This window comes from Myotis yumanensis, unplaced genomic scaffold (genome assembly GCF_028538775.1).
Source record: "Myotis yumanensis isolate MYYU_CA2020_CCGP unplaced genomic scaffold, mMyoYum1.0.hap1 SCAF_2, whole genome shotgun sequence".
NCBI lineage: Eukaryota > Metazoa > Chordata > Mammalia > Chiroptera > Vespertilionidae > Myotis > Myotis yumanensis.
Window position 1 is genome coordinate 157717220 of NW_027223753.1, and position 23079 is coordinate 157740298.

The 23079-nt window shown below is 41.8% G+C and overlaps 1 protein-coding gene across 2 annotated transcripts in view; it reads right to left on the bottom strand.

Moving 5' to 3' along the window:
- The window catches only part of GPR156 (G protein-coupled receptor 156), a 60171-nt gene extending 37404 nt beyond the window's left edge, over window positions 1-22767 (bottom strand). For both annotated transcript variants that reach the window (XM_070403566.1, XM_070403565.1), the window contains exons 1-2: window positions 22672-22767; window positions 22353-22486 (exon numbers count right to left, since the gene is read on the bottom strand). In XM_070403566.1, the coding sequence (XP_070259667.1) occupies window positions 22353-22486; window positions 22672-22767 (230 nt within the window). The remainder of the gene's footprint in view (window positions 1-22352; window positions 22487-22671) is intronic.
- Between the last annotated feature and the right edge of the window lie 312 nt (window positions 22768-23079).

Below are 23079 nucleotides of genomic sequence, written 5' to 3' on the forward strand. Positions count from 1 at the left end.
CTTCCAGCCTTTCTCTTCCTCGGGTTTGCAGCAGCAGAACTTTGGGCCTTGCTGAACTTGAGAGGAATCCTGAACAGCTACAGCTGCTGGAATCATCCCTCACTGGGCTAGAATCTGGGAATTGCTGATTCGGGATTGGGTTTTGCTTAGCCGTGTCCCCATCAGCACCTTCCACAAGGCCCTAAGCCTCGTGGAAACTTGTTCAATGTTTGCTATCCTGGGTAACTCCTGAGACTTAGAAGGGCTCTTAGAGGTTCAATACTTAGAAGAGATAAAAGGGAGACTGCCAGAAAGGCAGGACCGGCTTGCTCCCACCACTCTGCCCCGGTAAGTTGCCTAGGACACCATTTGAGCCTTAGGGTTCTGAGGAACAGAGCTTTAACCACTGATCTGACCTGACTCCCTCATTTTAAGATGAAGGGACCTGCATACAGTTTTACAGCCACATAGGGACCACATTGTAATCCAGATGTCCTGACTCCTGGTTCCGTCCAGGGTTCTCTCACTTCCCCCCAGTTTACCCCAGCCGCCTGGGTCCAGTGTCCATGCTCCTGATCAACGGATTTCTATAAGGGCCCTTCCCTGCCCCAGTTTCTAACGTCCAGCAATAGTGCTGGTAGGCTGAGGGTTTTCACCTGCCCCTCAACTGAGTCTCCTCAAAGGCCCCTTTTAGCTGGCATTTACCAAGAGGAGACAGAGGGGAAGTCCTGAGAGCCCTGGAGTGCCTTCCGATTCTGATTGCTGGCCTGGACCGCAGACCTTGGCAGGGTTCCCTTTCTGACTCCTGGCTTCACCTACTGGCTGGAACCCCAGACTGAATTCTTGCTACAATCAGCTTTGGGCTCTTGGTTTCCATCATTGTCTAGTGGCTCCAAATTTTGGCCCCAGCAACGGCCTGGAAGTGTCTGCCCTGGGCTGTGAGAGGAATTGTATGTTCTGTCTTGTAATCTGACGTGAAAGGAACAACTGTTAGATACTCGCTCTGTGTGTGTTTAAGCAGCTTTCACGGATTCATACTGAGGTAATGTGATGTAGTGGAAAAAGCATGGGCTTTGAAATCAGACTGACTACATTTACTAACTGTGTAAGGCAGGTTTTTCACCTGAAAATGTGGAAGATAATATTTATCTTGCTGAGTGCTATAAAGGTTAGAGATCTTAAATGAAAGCACATAAGAGGCCTCCTATAGAAAGTAACAACTATCAATTTTAAGTTACATTATCTGTATTTACACATATAGGGACTAAGTCCTGATTTTATGAAGAATTCAAATACTGAAGGATCCTGAAAAACATATGTTATATATATATATATATATATATATATATATATATATATTTAAACATAAACATTTCACTTTATTTATCATTATCATTTAAAGCTTGATTTTATAAAACACAAAAAGAGATTTTTAAGAGTTCTCTGAAATATTTTTGAGTCATCCAAAATATATATTACAGATGAATCTGACTATATGCTTTTTCTATTAGAATATTGGTAATGATATTAATAATGTTAAAAAGAGTAGCCCAGCCCTAACCGGTCTGGCTCAGTGGCTAGAGCAGTGATTCCCAAAGTGGGCGCTACCACCCCCCTGTGGGCGCTGCAGCGATCCAGGGGGGCGGTGATGGCCACAGGTGCATTTGGGGGCGATGAGTAACTGCTATTAAAATTTAAAAAAAATTAATTTCCAGGGGCTGAGTAATATTTTTTCTGGAAAGGGGGCGGTAGGCCAAATAAGTTTGGGAACCACTGGGCTAGAGCATCGGCCTGCTGACTGAAGGGTCCTGGGTTCAATTCTGGTCTAGGGCACGTATCTCAGTTGCAGGCTCCTCCCTGTCCCAGGCCCTAGTCAGGGCCCTGCAGGAGGCAACCAATCGATGTGTTTCTCTCACATCGATGTTTCTCTCTGTCTTCCCCTCTCTCTTCCATTCTCCCTAAAAATCAATGGAAAAATATCCTCCGTGAGGATTTAAAAAAAAAAAGAAAAAGAGTAGCCAACATTGATTACGTATTTACTATGTGCTGGGCAGTTGCTCTACATGTCCAATCTAACGCAGTCTTCACAGCATTCTGAGATAAGCAGTGTCGTGACTCTATTTTTCAAGAGGGAAATGGGATTCAGCAAAGTTCAATACAGAGATCAAGTCACATGACTAGTAAATGGCGGAGCTGGGATTTGAGGTGGAATTTGATTCCAAAGCCTGAGTGCTTATGCTGTTTAATCATTCGCTCTCCACACACTTAACCTTTTGTGAACATTGTTAAGAATTATCCCTACCCCCCCCCCACCCCCCTCTGTTTTCCCACTTGGACCTATTGAGGAAAGGCTTTCATTTCTCTCTTCACCCCAACCCAGAAGGCGTGAGCTGGGACTGGAGGGAGGCTAGCAGGTCTGGGCCAAGTTCTACCAAATGGTCTCCAAGGCAGGAATCGCCACTCCTTTCTTCCTTTCCCACCTTCGCCGGGCAGGGAGCGCTCCTCCACTCCCCGGACCCCATTTTAGCATTGTGTCAAGTAGTGCTTCCTAATCTAGCTTTTACCAGAAATCCCTGTGCTTTCTTTTTCTCAGAAAACTTTTTATTTTGAAATTATTTAAAGCTCACAAGAAGTTGCAAAACAGAAAAAAGACTTTCACCCAGCTTTCTCCAAAGAAAACATCTTACATAACGAGAGCACACTATCAAACCAGGAAACTGACATGGGCACAATACTATTAACTATACATCCGATTTACATTTTACCTTTTTTTACATGTGCTCTGTGTGTGCGTGTGTGTGTGTGTGTGTGTGTGTGTGTGTAGTTCTATGAAATGTATCACATGTATAGATTAATATAATTACCACCACAATCAGGATACTGAACTGTTCCATCATGCAAAGAAAACAAGACATCCTTCAAACTACCCCTTTATAGTCATACTAGAGGCCCAGTGCACAAAATTTGTGCACGGGGGTGGGGGTGTCCCTCAGCCCGGCCTGCACCCTCTCCAATCTGGGACCCCTTGGGGGATGTCCAACTGCAGGTTTAAGAACATCCCTCTGACAATCTGGGACCACTGGCTCCTAACTGCTCGCCTGCCTGCCTGATTGCCCCTAACTTCTTCTGCCTGCCAGCCTGATCACCCCCCAACTGCTCCCCTGCTGGCCTGATTGACGCCTAACTGCTCCCCTGCCGGCCCGATCACCCCCAACTGCCCTCCCCTGCTGGCCCAATCACCCACAACTGCCCTTACCTACTGGCCTGATCGCCCACAACTGCCCTCCCCTGCCGCAACCCGCCTCCTCCGCCCAGACCCGCCTCCTCTGCACAAGGCAGTGAAGCTGCGGGACCCCCAGGCCTCACTGCGTGGAGCGGTTGCTGGGCCCCACTTCTGCTGTGCATGTGGTCATCTTGTGGCGGCCATCTTTGTGGCGGCCATCTTTGTGGTGGCCATCTTTGTGGCGGCCATCTTTGTGGTGGCCATCTAGTGGTGGCCATCTTGTGATGACATCACGTGAGGACGTGATGCCACCTAGGCTTTTATTATAAAGGTATTTCCCCAACTGTAACCCCTGGCAACCTCTGATCTATTCTTCATCACTATAAATTCATCTCTTGAGAATTCAAAATAAATAGAATCATACAGTGTGTAGCCACTGGAGATTAGCTCCCCTCCTCCCCCCCCCAGCATAACGCCCTTGAGATTAATCCAAGTTGTGGCATGTATGAAAAGATTGTTCCTTTTTATTGTTGGGTAGTGTAGGGACGTTCCATAGTTTGGTACCCATTCACCTGATGAAGGAGGTTTAGGTTGGTTTTAGTTTTTGATTATTACAAAGAAAGTTTCTGTGTTTGTGTTCAGGTTTTTGTGTAGACATAGTTTTCATTTCTCTAGGGCAAATATCCATTGCTGAATTACCCAAGGAGTGTATTTTTCGTTTTTGTACCAATATGCCAAACTGTTTTCCACGACAGCAGTAACATTTCACAAACCTGACAGCAATGTATGAGAGATCCAGTTTCTCTGCATTCTTGCTGACACTTGGTATTGTCAGGATGTGTGCTTTTGGCTTGTGTGGCACATGTCAGTCTTTAAGAGTAAAAACCTTGGACATCATTTGATTATCAGACCTGTGTGTTTGTATGCACTCTGACTAGACTGGATCCTGGAGGGACGTGAAGTATGTTTTAGGCTCTGAATTCTAATCAGGCATTTCCTATGTGCCAGACACTGTGGCAGGTGCCAGGAAATACACAAAAATATTGTATTTGATGTTGAGGGCTCAATATGTAGCAGAGGAGAATAATAAGTGAATAGCTAAAAATGATTACAAAAGACTGAATAGGTAAATATGTAGTAAGTAATATAGGTATATGGCAAGTGCTATGGGCATTGATAAAGGAACTGTGCCTTAGGACAGTAGCTCTCAAATTTCAGAATTGATACAAATCACCTAAAAAGCTTGTTAAAATACAGATCTGCTCATCATCCCCAAGTTCAGTAGGGTCTAGGGTAGGGCTCCACAAATTTGTATTTCTCCCAAGTTCCAAGATGATACTGATACTGTTGGTCCAGGGACCACATTTTGATGCCTATGAATTTGTTTTATAGGATGAATAGGAGTTTGTCAGGTGAAAAATGAGGAGAGTCATGAAACAAGAAAAAGTGTGAACAAAGGCCTGGTGATGCAAGTGCATGACATGCTTGAGGAATGGCCATTACCTGTATGAGGAAAGCACAACTTAATTTAAAGGGAATAAGCAGAAATTATAGATGAAGACTGGACTATAAAAGATCTTCAATGCTTACCTAAGGAGCTGTGTAGGCAGTAGAAGTGTATGTTGAAAAAACAGGTCAGTGTTTGAAAAGAAATGCTAGCAAGAGGACAGTAGCTAAATTGGAAATGGAAAAGACCAGTTAGGGGGCTACTGCAATTGTTCTGATGAAAAGTAAATCAGGGCTACACTTGGGCAATGGAGATGGACAACAGGAGACAGATTTGGGAGATGTTTCAGAGGTTTAATATTTGAGACTTGGTGACTAACTGGATGAGTAATAGAGGAATTTCACATGAGGAATAGATAGCTGATAGTGCTATTAACTGAGATAGGAAAGACACAGAAGTAGAGAAAGATTAAGGTATGCTGTGAATCTGGTTTTTTTGATCACTGAATGTGAATTGACTGAGGAACATCCATCAGACAATATCAACTAGGAAGTTAGGAAATGGAATTTGAAAGAGGCAGGGCTTGGAGATTAAGGTCATGTTAGGGATATTGTTTAAGAAGTGAATCAAGACTGGAACCCAGGTTGATATCAATACTACATGGGTAGGTGGAGTTCAGGAGCCAGGGAAAGTAGCTGGTAAGAAACAGAGAGGTAAAACTAGGGCATTTGTGTATGGTAAGGTGGAGAAAAGAGGTTTCAGAAAGGAGGAACAAAGAAAATGGTTCAGTATTATATGGCTTGAGGCTAGACAGGATGGAGGCTAAAAGATCTGTTGATTTTTTAAAAATATATTTTATTGATTTTTTGCAGAGAGGAAGGGAGAAGGATAGAGAGTTAGAAACATCGATGAGAGAGAAAGATCGATCAGCTGCCTCCTACACACCCCCCACTGGGGATGGGCCTGCAACCAAGGTATATGCCCTTGACCAGAATCGAACCTGGGACCCTTCAGTCCGCAGGCCGACGCTCTATCCACTGAGCCAAACTGGTTAGGGCAAGATCTGTTGATTTAATGACTTTGGTAAGGGTCATTTCAGTGGAATCGGGACACCGGGTGAAGAATGAATCAGAGACGAGAAAGTGGAGGTGGCTAATGAAATCACCCTTTTAAGTCACTTGGTATTACTAGGAAGCCAGAGAGCTGGGCAATAGCTTCAGGGAGAGGCATGACCAAGAGACACATTTCTCCCAGAAGCCTTCAAATGTCTCAAGAGGAATGCCAACGGGTTCCAGTGATGAATCAGTGTTTATTTGTCTACCTGACTCAAAATATGCAAAACACAAAATAGCTATTTGATCAACAACTACTGATCCATCCATCCATAGGGGGCATTTTGTGTGTGGTAATCATTCAATAAATTTAGAGGCACATAATTAGTTTACTCTTATTGTCTTTTGGCTTCTGAGCACTTCTTGTGCCCATTATTACCAGCAAAAGATCCCACTGTTATTCCAGCTTTTTCCTTTTAATAGAGTTAAATAATCCCTTTATGTGTTTTGAACTTTCCTCAAAGGTGCTTCTCAAAGTCCCTTTTTCTTATTTTGTACCTAACCCGACAAACTGTGGGTTCTATGCTCTCCTCTGGGAAGTTTTTTACGTTCTTAAAGAGATGTCGTTTTCCCTACACGGTGTCTCTAATCTTCCTATGACTTCAAAAGCCTACCTTTCCATTTTCTCCTGGTCAATAGTCACATTTTGTCAGTTTTTTTCTGAACACTGAATAATTGAGATAAATTTTTTTGGATTCAACTGTATCATGATTATTCACATTTATTGGCTCACCCACAGTTACCTCCTAAGACCAACCTTTAGTCACTAGGCAAAAACCACAGCCAAGACATTTTCTCTCATTGTAAGTGATTTGAGACTTCCTGTTATGGAGAAGTTCATCCTATTAAAAAATTATTTTTAAAAAGTTCATCTCTACCTCTTGAACTGATTAGGCTTTTTATAATTCACATTTAGTTCAATTATTTTTAATATCTGGCATGATTTCTAAGGTTCTAAACCTTTAATGTTTCTATATTGGTATCATCAGCTTGGTCATCTAGTCTAGAGTACTTGTTCTCAAACATTGGAATTGCCTGCAGATTTTTTTTTTTAAATGCTGCTGGTGTACTACCCCCAGATACTCTAATTTAACTGGTTTAACATGAAGCCTGGGTATCAAGACTTTTTAAAAGCTCCCTAGAAGATTTTAACATTAACCAAATTTGAGAAATCACTGGTTTAAGTATATTAAAAGATAAATAATCTACTTTAAAAATTGTCAAAGGATTTGAATAGAAATTCTCCAAAGAACATATATAAATGGCCAATAAATATGTGAAAAGATGCTCAATGCTATTAGCCACCAGGGAAGTGCAAATCAAAATCACAATGATTTGAGTAAAATCAAAACCACTTTGTTGGCTAAAATAAAAAAGACAGATGATAGCAAGTGTTGATAATGATGTGGAGAAACTGGAACCCCTCCATACATTGCAGGTGAGACTGTAAAAAGGTACACTCACTTCAGAAAATAGATTTGCATGTAAATACAGAGCCACCATATGAGCTAGCAATTCCACTCCTAGGTATATACCCAAGCTAAACAAAAACACATGACTACACAAAAACGTGTACATGAATGGTCACAGCAGCATATTATTTTTAATAGCCAAAACGTGGAAACAATTAAATACTTATCAACTAATGAATGAAAAAACATAATGTAGAATATGCATAAAACAGAACATTATTCATCAATAAAAAGAAATAAAGTACTGTTTCTACTATAACATGGATAAACCCTGTAATCATCATGCTAACATTGTGCCAAGTGAAAGAAGCCAGACACAATGAGCCACATGCTTTTATGATTCCACTAGAGGCCCAGTGCACGAAATTCATTCACAGTAGGGTCCCTAGCAACTGCTGGATGCTGACTGGGGCCTCCCTTCCTGCAGTTGGCCGGCTGGCTCTGCCCTCCTGGTGGAGGGGAAAATTTGCATATTAGGCTTTTATTATATAAGACTTATGTGCATTGATTAGATTAGGCAAATCTATAGGGACAGAAAATAGACTAGTAGTTGCGAGCAGCTGAAGGGAGGGAGGAATAGAAGGAGACTGCAAATGAGTATAAGGTTTCTTTTGGGGTAATAAAAATGTTCTGGAATCAGACAGTGCTGATGATTGCTTAACTTTGTGAATATACTAAAAACTACTAAACTGTACACTTTACAAAGGTAAATTTCATGGTACATGAATTATATCTCAAAAGAAAAAAAAAGAATAAGTATATCCTATTGTTATCTTATGTGTATGAAAATTGTTTACCAATGGAGATTTTGAGAATGACTCCCTTTGCAATAACATTTCTATTTTACTGTTGCTGGTTGTACGTCTCACACAAAACTAGGCCATCTCCTCCCTTTTCTTCTGAGACTCTAAAGTCCAGGGTAAAGTCTCATAGTGTACTAGAACGAAACATCTGGCTTTGGTTATAAAAGGAAAATAAATTCCAGAGAAGGAAAACTAGCATGTCAGGATCTCTATTAAATGAAGACAGACCATTATGCAGCCTTGAAAGAGGAAGGTCAATTGGAATGTGATAGAAACCTATTAAATCACTAAGAGATCTTGGGAACGGTAGAATGAAATTCTGGAATAGTTGAAAGAGAGGATACCACTTCAAAGTTCAGATATGAACATTTGGGATATGAAAAATAAAGTAACAAAGGATTAAGAAAAAACAAATAAACAAAACCAAAAAAACCCTCATGGACACAGACAATAGTATGGTGATTACCAGAGAGAAAGGGGAGTGAGGGAGCTACTAAAGAGTAAAGGGGGGATAAATGATGACAGGAGACTTGACATGGGGTGGTGAACACACAATACAATATACAGATGATATATTATAGAATTGTACACCTGAAACCTATGTAATTTTATTAACCAATGTCACCCAGATAAATGCAATAAAAAAAGAAAAACAAAGTAACAACTTCACAAAACAGGTAGTGATTTAAGGATGATCATCTCCTAAGAAATCGGGTAGGTAATAAAGTACAATAGTGATTTTCAGCTTTTTTCATTTCAGGGCACACGTAAACCAATTACTAAAATTCTGTGGTATACCAAAAACTATATTTTTTGCCAATCTGACAAAAAAATAGGTATATATTGATTCATTCACACCAGACAGCTATTGTTGTATTGACTGTTGTCATTTCATTGTTGACAATCTAAGGAAAAAGAGGTCAGTGCCCCTGATTAGTCAGGTATTGCATGTTTTAAAAATTCTTGTGGCACACAGGTTGACAATCGCTGAAATATAGTTTTAAGAAAATGGCCCGTAATAGATTTTTTGTCCAAAAGTAGTTACTTACCAATAAGAGTTTGTATTGCTTTCTCTTTAAAACATTTAAAAAGTTTTAAATTGTGGGAAGTTACAATAAAATAACATAAACATTTCTATTTTAACCATTTTTAAGTGTATAGTTCAGTCATGTTAATTATATTCCCACTAGAGGCCCGGTGCACAAATTCGTGCATGGGTGGGGTCCCTCAGGGTGGCCTGCAGGGTGGCCTGGTGCCACCTCCTCACCTGCTCCACCATCCCACCTGTGGGGTGATCAATTGGGGCCAGGCCCCCTGCCTGGCTCCCTTAGCTCCTGGGAGCCAGGTGGCCGCCCTGCCCCCCGCCACTGCTGCTGGTCACCATCTGTAGGGCGATAGGTTGGGAATGGGCCTCCTGCCTGGCTCCCTCAGTGCCATTTGCGGGGCCCCCGCTCAAACCTGCCTTGGCCTGGCGCTGCCTGTTCACCTGCTCTACCATCCCACTGCGGTCCCGCTCTCATCAGGGCCCATCAGGGCTGGCAGAGCTCCACTGCCGCCCGCTGCCAACACCGCATCACCAACACCCGCCATGTTCCGCAACACCCCCTGGTGGTCAGCGCACGTCATAGCGAGCGGTCGAATTCCCAGTTGAGGGGACAATTTGCATATTAGGTTTTTATTATATAGGATTGTTGTTCAATCAGTCTCCAGAGCATTTTCATCCTGCAAAACTGAAACCCTATACCCATTAAACAACAATTAAATGAACATTAACAGAAACTCTGTACCCATTAAACAACAATTCCCCGTTTCTGCCTCCCCCAGCCTCTGGCAACCACCATTCTAGTTTCTATTTCCTTGAGTTTGACTATGATAGCTAATTCATATAAGTGGATTCATGCAGTATTTATCTTTTTGTGGCTGGCTTATTAAATTTAGCATTATGTCCTCAAGGTTCATCCCTGCTGTAGAATGCATCAGAATCTCCTTCTTCTTTCAGGTTGGATTATATTCCATTGAATATATAATACCCTTTATTTATCCACTCATCTGTCAAATGGACACTTCGTTTGCTTGCTTCTCTTTCTGGGAGACGGGCCCCATCACTAAGGTTGACATCAGGGGATTAACCTGTTTTTCCTAATAAGGTACTTGGTAAAACTATCAGAAACAGGAAGACTGTCAGAGCTGGGGCTCAAATGGTAGGTGAAGAGCTTAGACCAAAACAGTTTGAATTCAAGAGTCTAGGCAGACTCATAAGATTAAGACACATAAACCAGATACTGGGAGCAGGAAAGTAAGGACAAGCAATGGTAATCTAGGGATGCAATCTGCAAGGGTGTTTAAAACCAGATCATTCTGAGGAAATACAAAGGAGTGAACTGTGAGTGAGAATCAAGCAGGGTCAGGGAGAGTAGAAAATGAGCAGAGGTCCCAGTGAGTGAGGGCTGGTACCAGAAAAGCCCAGGCTAGCAAAGATAGCTACAGCAAAGGTCTAGGGTTCTGGCAGGAGTGGGCCCCTGGAAAGGAAGGAACAGACTCTGAATAGGCACTGGCTGCTCCTCTTTAGCCTCTGCCTCAGGGTATGCTGACCTGATAGAGAGAGGGAGGAAAGTGAACATGGATAAACCAGGCCCAGGACATTTATACTGGATGATTTGGGAGCTGACTCCCAACATCCAAAAGGGTGTGGCTTTGATCTCCAGGTAGTATCAGTGTCACCAGGGGTTGGATTTGGTGAGGCTGCAGGGATATCTACTTAATGGGGATGGTTGGGGTTCAGACAGTGTTAGTTACGGTCTGACGGTTGTGGTGGGGTCTGCTCTAAAATGAATTCACTTCTAGTTTAGAACACTTATTTTCCCGTGCCTGGAACCAAAGTATGCCCAGATTCTGGGACTGGCACTAAATTTATAATTAGGAGTGGGGGGGGGGGGGCGGGTTGGGGGCAGTTACAAAAATAAGAAGGGTATAGAGGTGTTTAAACAGTCAGCTCTTTGCAACCCAGGACACTGGTCCAATGTGAAATTTCTCAGGATAGGAAATAATGGTTCAAATGTTACATAAACAATATTTCCAGCTTGCTTTTCTTTTTCTTTGTCTTCTTCTTTTAAAGAGTTTATAATATATAGGTACAGATGTGCAGAAAAAAATATGTTTCTAGACAATTATATTCACAGATAATCTTCTCTAATTTGCCAGTTTTTTTTCTGTGCTGAGGCATGTTTTCCAGCAAACAAAATGCACGAATAAATCTATCAGGGGCAGAAAGGCAGTGGGAGGCAGCTGCAGCCGCAGCATCCAGGAGTGACAATGATTAATTCCTACATCTGCTCGGTCAGATAGAAACAAAGGTCACTGTGCATAGATTAACATCCTGATCACCACCTCCTCCCAACACACACACACACACACACACACACACACACACACTAGTATCTTTCACCATTGATAATAGCAAAATTCAAAATGCTTAAAAAATGTTTACTATCTGACACCTCCCTCCCTCAAAGCAAGCTCTTTAGGGGAAGTGAGATGAAATAAGGCATAGAATAGGATAAAAAACTGGTTAATGTCAGATTACTGTCTAATCTTGTTAGCATTCAAATTAAGTAAAATTCTGATGCTCAGCTACATTAATGAAAGCCAAGGGAACAGGAAATTTAAGAATAAATCTTGATGCAGTAATTTGATCAAAGTAAGAAAGCTTATTAGGGTGAAACAGTTGAACACATGTGGACATTTGATATTATGTAAAGAAGATATTTGGAAGTTGATGCTGTCCTTGTGTTCAACAGTCCCCTGAAGACATTGCTACTCCCTTTTCATGACTCCTATAACAGTAGATCCTTGACAGGCTGACTTAAAAAAAAAAAAGATTATTGGCCCAGCCAACGTGGCTCAGTGGTACAGCGTCAACCTATGAACCAGGAGGTCACGGTTCGATTCCCAGTCAGGGCATATGCCTCGGTTGTGGGCTTGGTCTGCAGTGTGGGGCATGCAGGAGGCAGCCAGTCAATGATTCTCTCTCATCATTGATGATTCTATCTCTCACTCTCTCTCCTTTCCTCTCTGATTTCATTAAAATATATTAAAAGAAATAAAATTTTAAAAGAATCTTGGGCTAGAAAAGGTATTTTTAAGTGCACACATTATAAATATTTAGCCCAGTGAATAATCACAAAGAAGATATTGATGTAACTATCACCTGAGTCAAGAAAGAAAACATTACAACACCTCAAAATCTCCACTCTGAATTATCCTCCTTTCCTTCCTCCCTGAAGTTAAACCACTATTTTGACTTTTAACACAATAGATTAGCTATGTTTGGTTTTGAACTTTATATAAGGGGAATCATATAGAACATGCCTTTTGGTGGCTGGCTTTTTAATTTGACTTTTGTAAGATTCTTCCATGTTTCTGGATGTAACTGTAACTCGATCATTTTCATTGCTGAATAGTATTCCATTGTAAGAATACATCATGATTTATTTATTCCTTCTACTACTGGAGGGCATTTGAGATTATTACAAACTAGTGGCCTGGTTCATGAATTCATGCACATTGAAAGGAAATTAATTAGAAGAAATATTTTAATATCACTATTTGCCCTTTCTCTATAATAGAAGTGTCAACCAAATTGATGATCGACAATGACAGATCAAAACACACGTGTGTGATTGGCACCAGTGAGAGCTTCAAATGCTTAACTAGAGGCCCGGTGCATGAAATTCGTGCATGGGGGGGTCCCCTCTGCCCAGCCTGCACCCTCTCAAATCCGGGATCGGGCCTAAACCGGCAGTTGGACATCCCTCTCACAATCTGGGATCACTGGCTCCTAACTGCTCACCTGCCTGCCTGCCTGATCGCCCCTAACTGCCCCTCCTGCCGGTCTGGTTGCTCCCAACCCCTACCCCCCCCCCCCCCCCCGCTGGCCTGGTCACCCCTTACTGCCCGCCCCCCCCCCCCCCATCAGCCTGGTCGCCCCACGCAGCCTGCTGTTCAGTTGTTCGGTCATCCCTCACTAACTCCCCTGCTAGCCTGGTCATCCCAGGCAGCCTGCTGGTCCTTATTGTTACTGTAACGGTGTCCCGGAAAATTTGCATATTTCTCTATTATTAGTATAGATTAGACCTGCTTTATGATTTAGCTAAACTTTTCCAAGCCCAGTGAAGCACCCCAACTTCTCTTTCAGATAATTGTCAGCAACACAACAGTAAATATCAACACGAAGCACATTATTATTGTAGATCATACAGGGAGAACAAAGAGTAAAATATTTAACTGCAGCAGTGTTTGACTATATTCTGTGCAGAGAGAAAACCTGAAGTCATTTTCAAGGTCTACCATTTCTTACTTCTCTTCAGTCAGGTCAAGTTTCTAAGCTTTCTAAATCTCCGTTTTTCTGGCTAACGAAAAGAAAATAGGATTCCACTGAGTCTCCTATCTACCTACTCCAGGACTTCTGTAAGGATCAAATGAGATGAGGCAAGGGAAAACGCTTCACAGACATTTGATTAAAGCAGTGGTTCTCAACCTTCTGGCCCTTTAAATACAGTTCCTCATGTTGTGACCCAACCATAAAATTATTTTCGTTGCTACTTCATACTGTAATGTTGCTACTGTTATGAATCGTAATGTAAATATCTGATATGCAGGATGGTCTTAGGCAACCCCTGTGAAAGGGTCCTTCGACCGCCAAAGGAGTTGCGGCCCACAGGTTGAGAATCGCTGGATTAAAGTGTAAAATGTTTGCACCTGGCTATAAAGCAAGTCGTGTTCCTGGGCTGAAGAAACTCCAAGGAGACTAGTCACTAGGGAGAGAAAGCCAGGTGTTGCTATATGATGTCATTACCTAGTGCCCACAGCCACCGTTTCCAGGCTGGGCTGGGCTGTGGGCCCCATTTTGCACCACGGGGTCTTGGCAGTGTTGTCTACAAATTGGTGGGGTGTCGCCCCAGGATGGTGGCGGGGCCTGTGTCAAACTGGGGGAAGCCGAGTGTTGCTTTGTGGGCCAGGTTCGCAGTGCTGTTTCTCCGTAAATGGCCAGTGCGCGTCATGGCACTCCTGCATTGAGCATCTGCCCCCTGGTGGTCAGTGCATGTCATAGCGATTGGTCAAACAGATATTTAGCATATTAGCCTTATATATATATAGACTAGAGGCTCGCTGCATGAAATTTGTGCATGGCGGGGGGGGGGGGGGGGGGCGTCCCTCAGCCTGGCCTGCACCCTCTCCAATCCGGGACCTCTCAGGGGATGTCTGAATGCCTTTTGCAATCCAGGACTGCTGGCTCCTAACCGCTCGTCTACCTGCCTGATCACCCCTAACCACCTCTGCCTGCCTGATCACCCCTAACCACCTCTGCTTGCCTGCCTGATTGCTCCTAACTGCTCGCCTACTGGCCTGATCGCCCCTAACAGCCTCTGCCTCACCCTGCACCTGGGACCCAGGATTCCCTCCTCTGGCCAGTCGCAGGCACCCAGGACCTGGGCTTCCTTCCCTCTGGCTGGCCACAGGCACCCAGGACCCAGGCCGGCTACAGCCGGGCTGGCTGCAGCTGCAGCCTGGCTGGTCCCCATTCCTCTCTCACGAGTTCATTTGTACCAGTCTGGCCCCCATTCCTTACTCCCCAGTGTTGAGTGTCTGAGCCGTTATGGCGTGATGGAGTGAGGGCGTGATGACCATTTGCAAATTAGCTTTTTATTATATAGGATAATGCCAGAGTGAATATTCTTTACACAACTCTTGGAATAAATCTGAATACACTTTCCTGAGTATACCTGGTAACTAGAAGTGGATTTGTGGGCTCACAAGGTGTATGTGTCATTTTAGAAGATATGCCAAATTATTTTTCAAAGCGGTTGTACCAGTGTGCACTCTCACTTTGAGTAGATGAGTTTCATTGCTTTAACATCTTTATTTTAATATTATATTTAAAAATTTAAGCCATTTGATGTTATATTTCTCTCAAGAGAAAAATTCTGAGATGCCCCCAATTAAATTATAGCAGGCCGGAGGCTGAGTGGAAGAGACAAGAGAGGTTAATCAGTTAATGGCCATGGGCCTGAAACCAAGAAAAGATGGCTAATATTCCTGAATGTATGTTGAAACTTAGTGGGCTTTATAAAAAATATATTTTTATTGATTTCAGAGAGGAAAGGAGAGGGAGAGAGAGATAGAAACATCAATGATTAGAGAGAATCAGTGATTGGCTGCCTCCTGCATGCCTCCTACTGGGGACCAAGCCTGCAACCCAGGCATGTGCCCTTGACCGGAATCGAAACCGGGACCCTCCAGTCCACAGGCCGAAGCTGTATCCATTGAGCCAAATCTGTTAGGGCTAAGTTGAAACTTTGAATCAACTTCCAGGAGGCTATCTCAGTGATTATCTAGAAAGAATAGCAGACCACCAGACGCTACCACATACTGCTTATGTATGAAGTTTCCAAACTGTTGTCCACAACCAATCCAGAAGCATCAAGTAATTCTTTCTTATGGACTATTCACCCATCCCAGAACTACTCCCTCTTAACCTTCTCCACTCCCCCTTATCTATAGCCATATAAATTCTTTCAAAACAGTTTACATTTTTCTTCTCCAAACATTGTAAAAAAGAGCCCATTAACCCCAGGGTGGGGGACATGTTCGTCTTCTCCATCTAGCTCTGCTGCTAGTGGTTTAGACTGCATGCCCCAGGACTTGGTCCTTTTTTCTGGCTAGCATATGGATCAACAAACTCTTTCTTCAGGATAGCTTTCAGCCTTGAAGGTTTTTGTTTAACATCTTATAGTTTTAATTTGCTTTTCCCATTCATAGACAACTGCTCATCTACTTCCTATATCCATAGGTTTGTCTATTCTAGACATTTCATATAAATGAAATCATACAGAATATGGTCTTTTGTGACTGACTTCTTTCATCTGAATATTTGTGTTGTTTCTGCTTGGGGACTATTATAAATAATGCTGCTGTGAATAATCAAGTCCCTTATGAGATACATGACTTGAAAATATTTTTTTCCCATTCTCTAGATTATTTTAACTTTCTTAATGGTGTTCTTTGAAGCACAAAAGTTTTAAATTTTGATGAGACTGAATGTATTTATTTTTTTTTTGTTGCTTGCACTTTTGGTGTTATTTACCAATGTTGTCTTGATAAACAGAAATTCTTAATATTTTTACTACTATCAATGGTGCCATAAAAAGTCTTATGCAATTCACCTTTGCATTTATAGTAAAACTATCTATTCTATCTTTCAATGTCCATGATATAAAACCTTAAGTGATAATTTTTTTCAGAAAGTAATGTTAAAAAATAGTTTTGTCTCCACTGATAAGTTGACATGTATCCTCTATTTGGATATTTACTTGTGTTTATTTAGAAAACTCAAAGATAATTTTTAAAACTTTAATTGAAAAATATGCATAAAGAAAAGAATATTAAAAGCATACAATTCAGTGAATTTTTGAAAACAGACACACCTGTGCAACCAGCAAGCAGGTCAAGAAATAAATATTACTAGCATTCCAGAGCCTTCCTCTTGCTCCCTCCATCACTGAGCTCCCACCACCACCCTCTAAACCTCTAGAGCAGTGGTTCTTAACCTTCTGGCCCTTTAAATACAGTTCCTCATGTTGTGACCCAACCATAAAATTATTTTCGTTGCTACTGCATAACTGTAATGTTGCTACTGTTATGAATCATAATGTAAATATCTGATATGCAGGATGGTCTTAGGCGACCCCTGTGAAAGGGTCGTTCGACCGCCAAAGGGGTGGCGACCCACAGGTTGAGAACTGATGCTCTACCCTTCTTATTTTTGTAACTGCCCCCAGCTATCCTGACTTCTAACATCAGACATTAGATTTACCTGGTTTTGTACTTCACATAAGTGGAATCATACAGGGTAAATCTTTGTGCCTGCCTTTTTTTGCTCAATATTATTTTTGTGAGTGTCATCCATATTGTTGCCCATAGAACTATAGACTATTTATTCTAATGGTTGTATAGTAGTCAATCATCGAATATACTGTGATTTATTAAGATATTACTATTGATGAACAGTTAAGGAGTTTCCAGTGTGGGTTTATTATGAATACTGCTGTTATGAATATTCTAGTACATCTATTTTGGTGAATATATGTATGCAATTTTTGTGAGAATTTCTGATATGGCATATGCATATGCTTGGGTTTAGAAGATTATGTTGGACAGTTTTCTAAAGTGATTATAACAATACTAGAAGCTCAGTGCACAGATTTGTGCACTGGTGGGGTTCCTTGGCTTGGCCTGTGGGGAGTGAGTAGAAACCGGCTCTCTGACATCCACCAAGGGGTTCCGGAATGCGAGAGGGCACAGGCCAGGCCGAGGGACCCCACCAGTGCACGATTGGGGCTGGGGAGGGACCACGGGAAGGCTCCAGGATGTGTCTGGCCTGTCTCACCCAGTCCCAATCAGCCTGACCCCAGCAGCAAGCTAACCTACTGGTCGGAGTGTCTGCCCCATGGTGGTCAGTGCACATCATAGCACCTGGTCGAATGGTCAAACGGTCAGACACTTAGCATATTGGTCTTTTATTATATAGGATATACTCCCATAACAATGCATAAGAATTCCAGGTGCTTCCCATCTTTTCCAACACTTGCTTTTGTCTACTTTAAAAAAATTGTAGATATTCACGAGTATGCAGTGTTATCTCATTGTGGCTTTACTTTGCATTTCCCAGATGACTAATGAAGTTGAGCACTTTTTCATTTGTTTATTGGCTACCTGGATATATTATTTTGTGAAGCAGCTGTTCATGTCTTCTGTCCATTAAAAAAATGTGTTCTCTGTTTTTCTTATCAATTTATAGTTTTTTATTCTGGATAAATATCCTTTGATGATACATGCATTGTGAATATATTTTCCCATTCCATGGCTTGTTTTGGTGGTATCTTTTAGTGAACAAAAGATGTCCTCAGTATTACCTAGAACAATTTTTTCTTTTATGAATAATAGTTTTGTGTCCTATTTAAGACATTTTTTCCTGCCTCAAGTTCATGAATGTAGTCTCCTATATTATCTTCTTGAAGCTTTATTCTTTGACTTTTGCATTTAGATGTACAGTCTACCTGCGGATGATTTTGTTAGGTAGGATTCCAGTTACATTCTTCCCCCATAAACAGTCAACTGACCCAGCACCATTTATTAAAAAGTGTCCATACATGCTTGGCTCTGTTTCTGGATTCTCTATATTCTGTTCCATTGGTCTATTTTTTTGGATATGAAATTAAGTTTATTATTCACATAGTAAATAGCAAAATGATTCACCAAGAATCAGGCTTAAGATTTGTCTAGAGCAGCGGTGCTCAACCTGTGGGTCGCGACCCCTTTGGGGGTCGAACGACCTTTTCACAGGGGTCACCTAAGACCATCGGAAAACACATATATAATTACATATTGTTTTTGTGATTAATCACTATGCTTTAATTATGTTCAATTTGTAACAATGAAAATACATCCTGCATATCAGATATTAACATTATGATTCATAACAGTAGCAAAATTACAGTTATGAAGTAGCAACGAAAATAATTTTATGGTTGGGGGTCACCACAACATGAGGAACTGTATTAAAGGGTCGAGGCATTAGGAAGGTTGAGAACCACTGGTCTAGAGTGAAGCATAGTAAGGAAGGGGTCAGTGATTTGGGATTTTTATTGTGGTTTATGGATAGAGCCTGGATGGGCCTTTTTGTCAGCCAGGTTTGTATTCCATTGGTCTATTTATCCATCCCTTGCACCACTTGTATACTTAGCATATCTTAATTACTAGCTTTATAATGAATCTTAATATCCAAAAGAGGAAATCCCTTCATCTTGTCCATTTTTTCCAGGTTATTTTTGGCCCTTTGACTTTCCATATATATTTGAGAATCAGCTTGTTGAATTCACCAGAAAAAAAATGTTGGAACTTTTATTGCATTTACATTGAATCCATACATCAATCTGGGGAAAAATTATATCTTTAAAATATTGAGTCTTCTAATGTATAAATATATCATTGATTTGTTTAGAACTTATTTAATCTCTCTCAAAAATGTTTTATGATTTTCTATGTATAGATACTGCATATTTTTCCCTAGTGTATTAGTCAGGGTTCAATCACAGAAATGGAACCACTAGGAGATATATGAATTTGTCACAGGCAATCAGCAATAACCATCAAACCGAAAATTATATAGAAGATCCCATATATCTTTGTATGGCACAATATGAGTACAAACTTTCCTATAGCCAACAAGATCAGTACTGCTTTCTTCTCTTCCTGGTCACCTTCATTCAGCTCCAATTACCCAAACCACAAAGCAGACAGACCTGAAACAATGTATATGAAAGGAACACAGAGCCATTCCCTGGAGCAAGGCATACTTTTTTGAAAAGCTACTTTTAAAAAAACAGAATGTTGTATTTTTTTGGACTTGCTCATGTTTTTCCACCCCAATGATACATCTGAAGCTCCAAGGAACCCTTAAAATCACATTTTTATATAGTCTCCTGAGCACTGTAGGGGTTTAGCTCAGGAAATATTTATAGTTGATACTGATAAACCTCACTCAGGTGATACTATAAGACTTTAAGGAATGGAAAGAATGAAGAAAAGATGAGGATGAGTCTAATCTTTCTCAAAAGTGTGGAGACCTTGAGGCCTTTTATTATAATAGAAAATAATGTGAAACCTGGGGAGTTAGAGAGATCTCAGAAGGCTACAGCAATAACATGCTTGAGAACCATGACTCATACAGTGTGTTGGATTTCCTGAAGGCAGAGAGAACAAATACAACAGGGCACATGAAGTAAGTAAGTCCACTCTGATGTATCTGCCAGAGACCTGCATAAGGACCTATCTAGGAAGTTGTGATAGAGGGAGGAGGCCACAGGGATAGACGCATTTCAGCCCTTTACCAGCATCTGGTTCTCTGGCTTCCGCTCCAGCCCATGGTGCAGGCAGAGGTGGCAGGTGCCTCAATGCACAGTTCCCAGTGTTGGGAGAGACCATCTGCCGTGTACCCTAAGTGGCTTTTAGTATAGTGTCTAAGAAATCTTTGCTTATTCCAAGGTCACAACATTTTTATTTTACTATTTTATTCCTCATGCCAAGTCATGCTCCCACTGCAAGCAAGACAGGCAGCAAACATAGTTGTTCTACGACAACAGTGTTTCTATTTTAACCAGATAGATAAATGATTTAAAAACCTTGCATTCTATAAAATTATATATAAGCATGTGTTTTTTGGGGGAAATAGTATAGCCATAACACTTGAAACATATTTAACTTTGTAACCAGAATGCTAATAAAATAGTAATTATCCTATTAAAATACTAGCACTCAATAAATTTCCACTATCATTTGTACCCAGGATCATAGCTGATATTTGTAGCTTAAATCCTCGAGGGTATTTGCCTCCCATAAATAACATTATCATCCAAATTTGCTCTGGATCTGTGCTTTCTTCAACAATCGATTCTTTTTAAACACAAGGGAAATGTGTTTTCTGCTTCTTCATCTATTGCTACAGCTTCACCAGATAGCTTCATGTTGTAGGAAGGACACCCAATTCTTGAAGCCAGTAAACCAGCCTAATATTATTATATGGGAAAGCAGTATCCTAGTATTCTTAACTTAAGGCTCCCTTCTTTAACTGTAGAAAGCTTGCTCCTGAATTCTTTAAATCGTTTATTTTTCTGGGGGGAAATTACATATGAATCGATAATACTATTTTCTTATTTGCCAATCAGGTATTAATTTGCATTATAAAAATGTGTTACAGCTAAAAAGACCACTTCATAGTTCTCTAACCTTGAAATGTGTGACTTTCTTAGTCATTTTCTTGGCAGCAGCCGCAACATGTTTACTAAGCACCTATTATATTCCAGAGTCTGTTCTAAATGTTGGAGACAGTAGTGAGCATGATAGACGAGGTCCCGGAGTTTACAGTCTCTATATTCTGGTGTGGGATACAGACAATAAGAAGGTAATCAATAAATGTGGTAATATCAGAGAGTTACACTTACTATGAAGAAAATAAAACAGTGATGGGATATGGAATGAGATATGGGGACTGGGTAGCCATTGGGTAAAGAGGCTACTTTAGATAAGATGATCAGGGAAGACTTCTCTGAAGAAGTAACATTTGAGCCAAGACCTACATAATGAGAAGTAACTAGTCATGGAAAGATGTGGAGAAGACTGTTAGGTAGTGGAAATAGTAAGGGGCAGTGAGTCAAAGGCCTTGAGATGGGCGTAGGTTTAGTGTATTTGAGAATGAAAGTGGCTGGAGCAGCGGTAGGGGTATACTCAGGACAGAGTACCACATATCTATCACTGCCATGTTGAGGTTGGCCTCGTAGACCAAGTCACTGCTACTTAATAATTCCATGTCCTCCATGCCTCAAATGGCCAATGGCACCCCAAAATGCCCGCTAGACAAATTCTACTGACTGGTCCTCCTCTGAGTGCCAAACCAGATAATGGAGCACGATACACTTGATCACCACCAAGTTTAAGGCTGGAGTGGGGCCAGACGAGTTTGGCTTCTCTGAGGGAGTTGTTGAAATCTGATGTGGGCTCCATCCAGAAAAAAACAGCTGTGGGGCAGGAAGAGAGGACTGGAGGCCGCCTGGGACAGCTGGGGCAGGATGAGGGGGGTGCAGGGTGCTGGAGTGGAAGGGATGGAAGGGTTGGTCCTTGAGGGAAGGATCGAATAGCAGTGAAGACAAGATTCTGCAAGTCCCTTCAGAAGACAGTCATCGTTTTTCCCTTTTGTCAGCCCCAGGAGCCACCGATACTTACCCTGATGAGCCAGTGACCTTCCAACCAGTCAGAATTGTCTAGCAGAACAACCAGGTAGTAGGGCTTCACTATTTTTGCAGAAACGTTAACCCAGTCAGATTGATTCCAATTGTGCTGCCATAAACTTAGTATTGCTTCAGAAGATTTCTACATGCTCTCCATTTTTAATACAAATACCTCATCTTCTTAGAAGAGTTGTGGCCTCCTTTATGAGGAGAGGATCTCCATGCTCTTTGGGGGAGGGGGGTTATCCTTGCAGTAGGTAGCACAACACTGGGTGAAATCTTTCTCCTCCAGAGGGAATTCTACCCCAAGGCCAGGACCATTTGGGGAGGGGGGGAATCTTACATAGCTTAATGCCACAGAAGGAGACAGACCTACTGATACCAGCTGGCAGTTTATAGTACCAAAAAGATACTAACATTCTGGGTTTCATGATTCAGGCTATGGGAGATGAGAATCTAGGCATGGGCTGCTTACCTGTTCTTTCTGCAACGAATTGTGAAGCCAAGAAAGAAGACTATCAGAAGAAGTCCACAGCTGAGAAAAGTCCACACAATACCCACAAGGGCAGGAGATAATGAAGAAATGGTCTTACTGTGGTGGGAAGAGGTCTGAGAACAGAATAAAGAGAAGCTGTTAGGAATGAGGCTCTTCTGTAGATCAAAGGTGAACTGCCCCATCATCATCAAAGCCTGGAAACACGTCCTTCATTAACATTTTCTCCTCCTCCACCACCCCTCTCCCCCCAACGCATGTATTTCTGAGCAGCCCTGACACCCCAGGGCTGCTTACTTACAATTGTTGTCTTGCAGAGATCATGAATGGGTCTCCGATCCAGCTCCTGGCCAGGTAAACTGTCACACAAGTCAGAGCAGTTTATTTCAGGCTCCATGTCATCACATGCCCCTCTTGGTGTGTGCGTATTCAGTCTTGCTTACCCGCTGGTAGGGAACCAGCAGATCTTTGTCTAAAACATAAGAGCATCTCAAATCTTGTCTTCAGAGGTGCCATTTTGGGGCTGGCTCCTGGCTCAAAATCCGGGATGGACAACTCATTCAGCTGGAAGCGAAGGGTGATTTCACTAAGCTCCTTCCTCAGTCACCCTCCAGGCTCTCGGGGTGCCCTGTTGCCAGTGCATACCATGTGAGTCAGGAGTGGGCATCTTGGTAACCACAAAGTGATGATTCTGGCTTGCCACCAGATG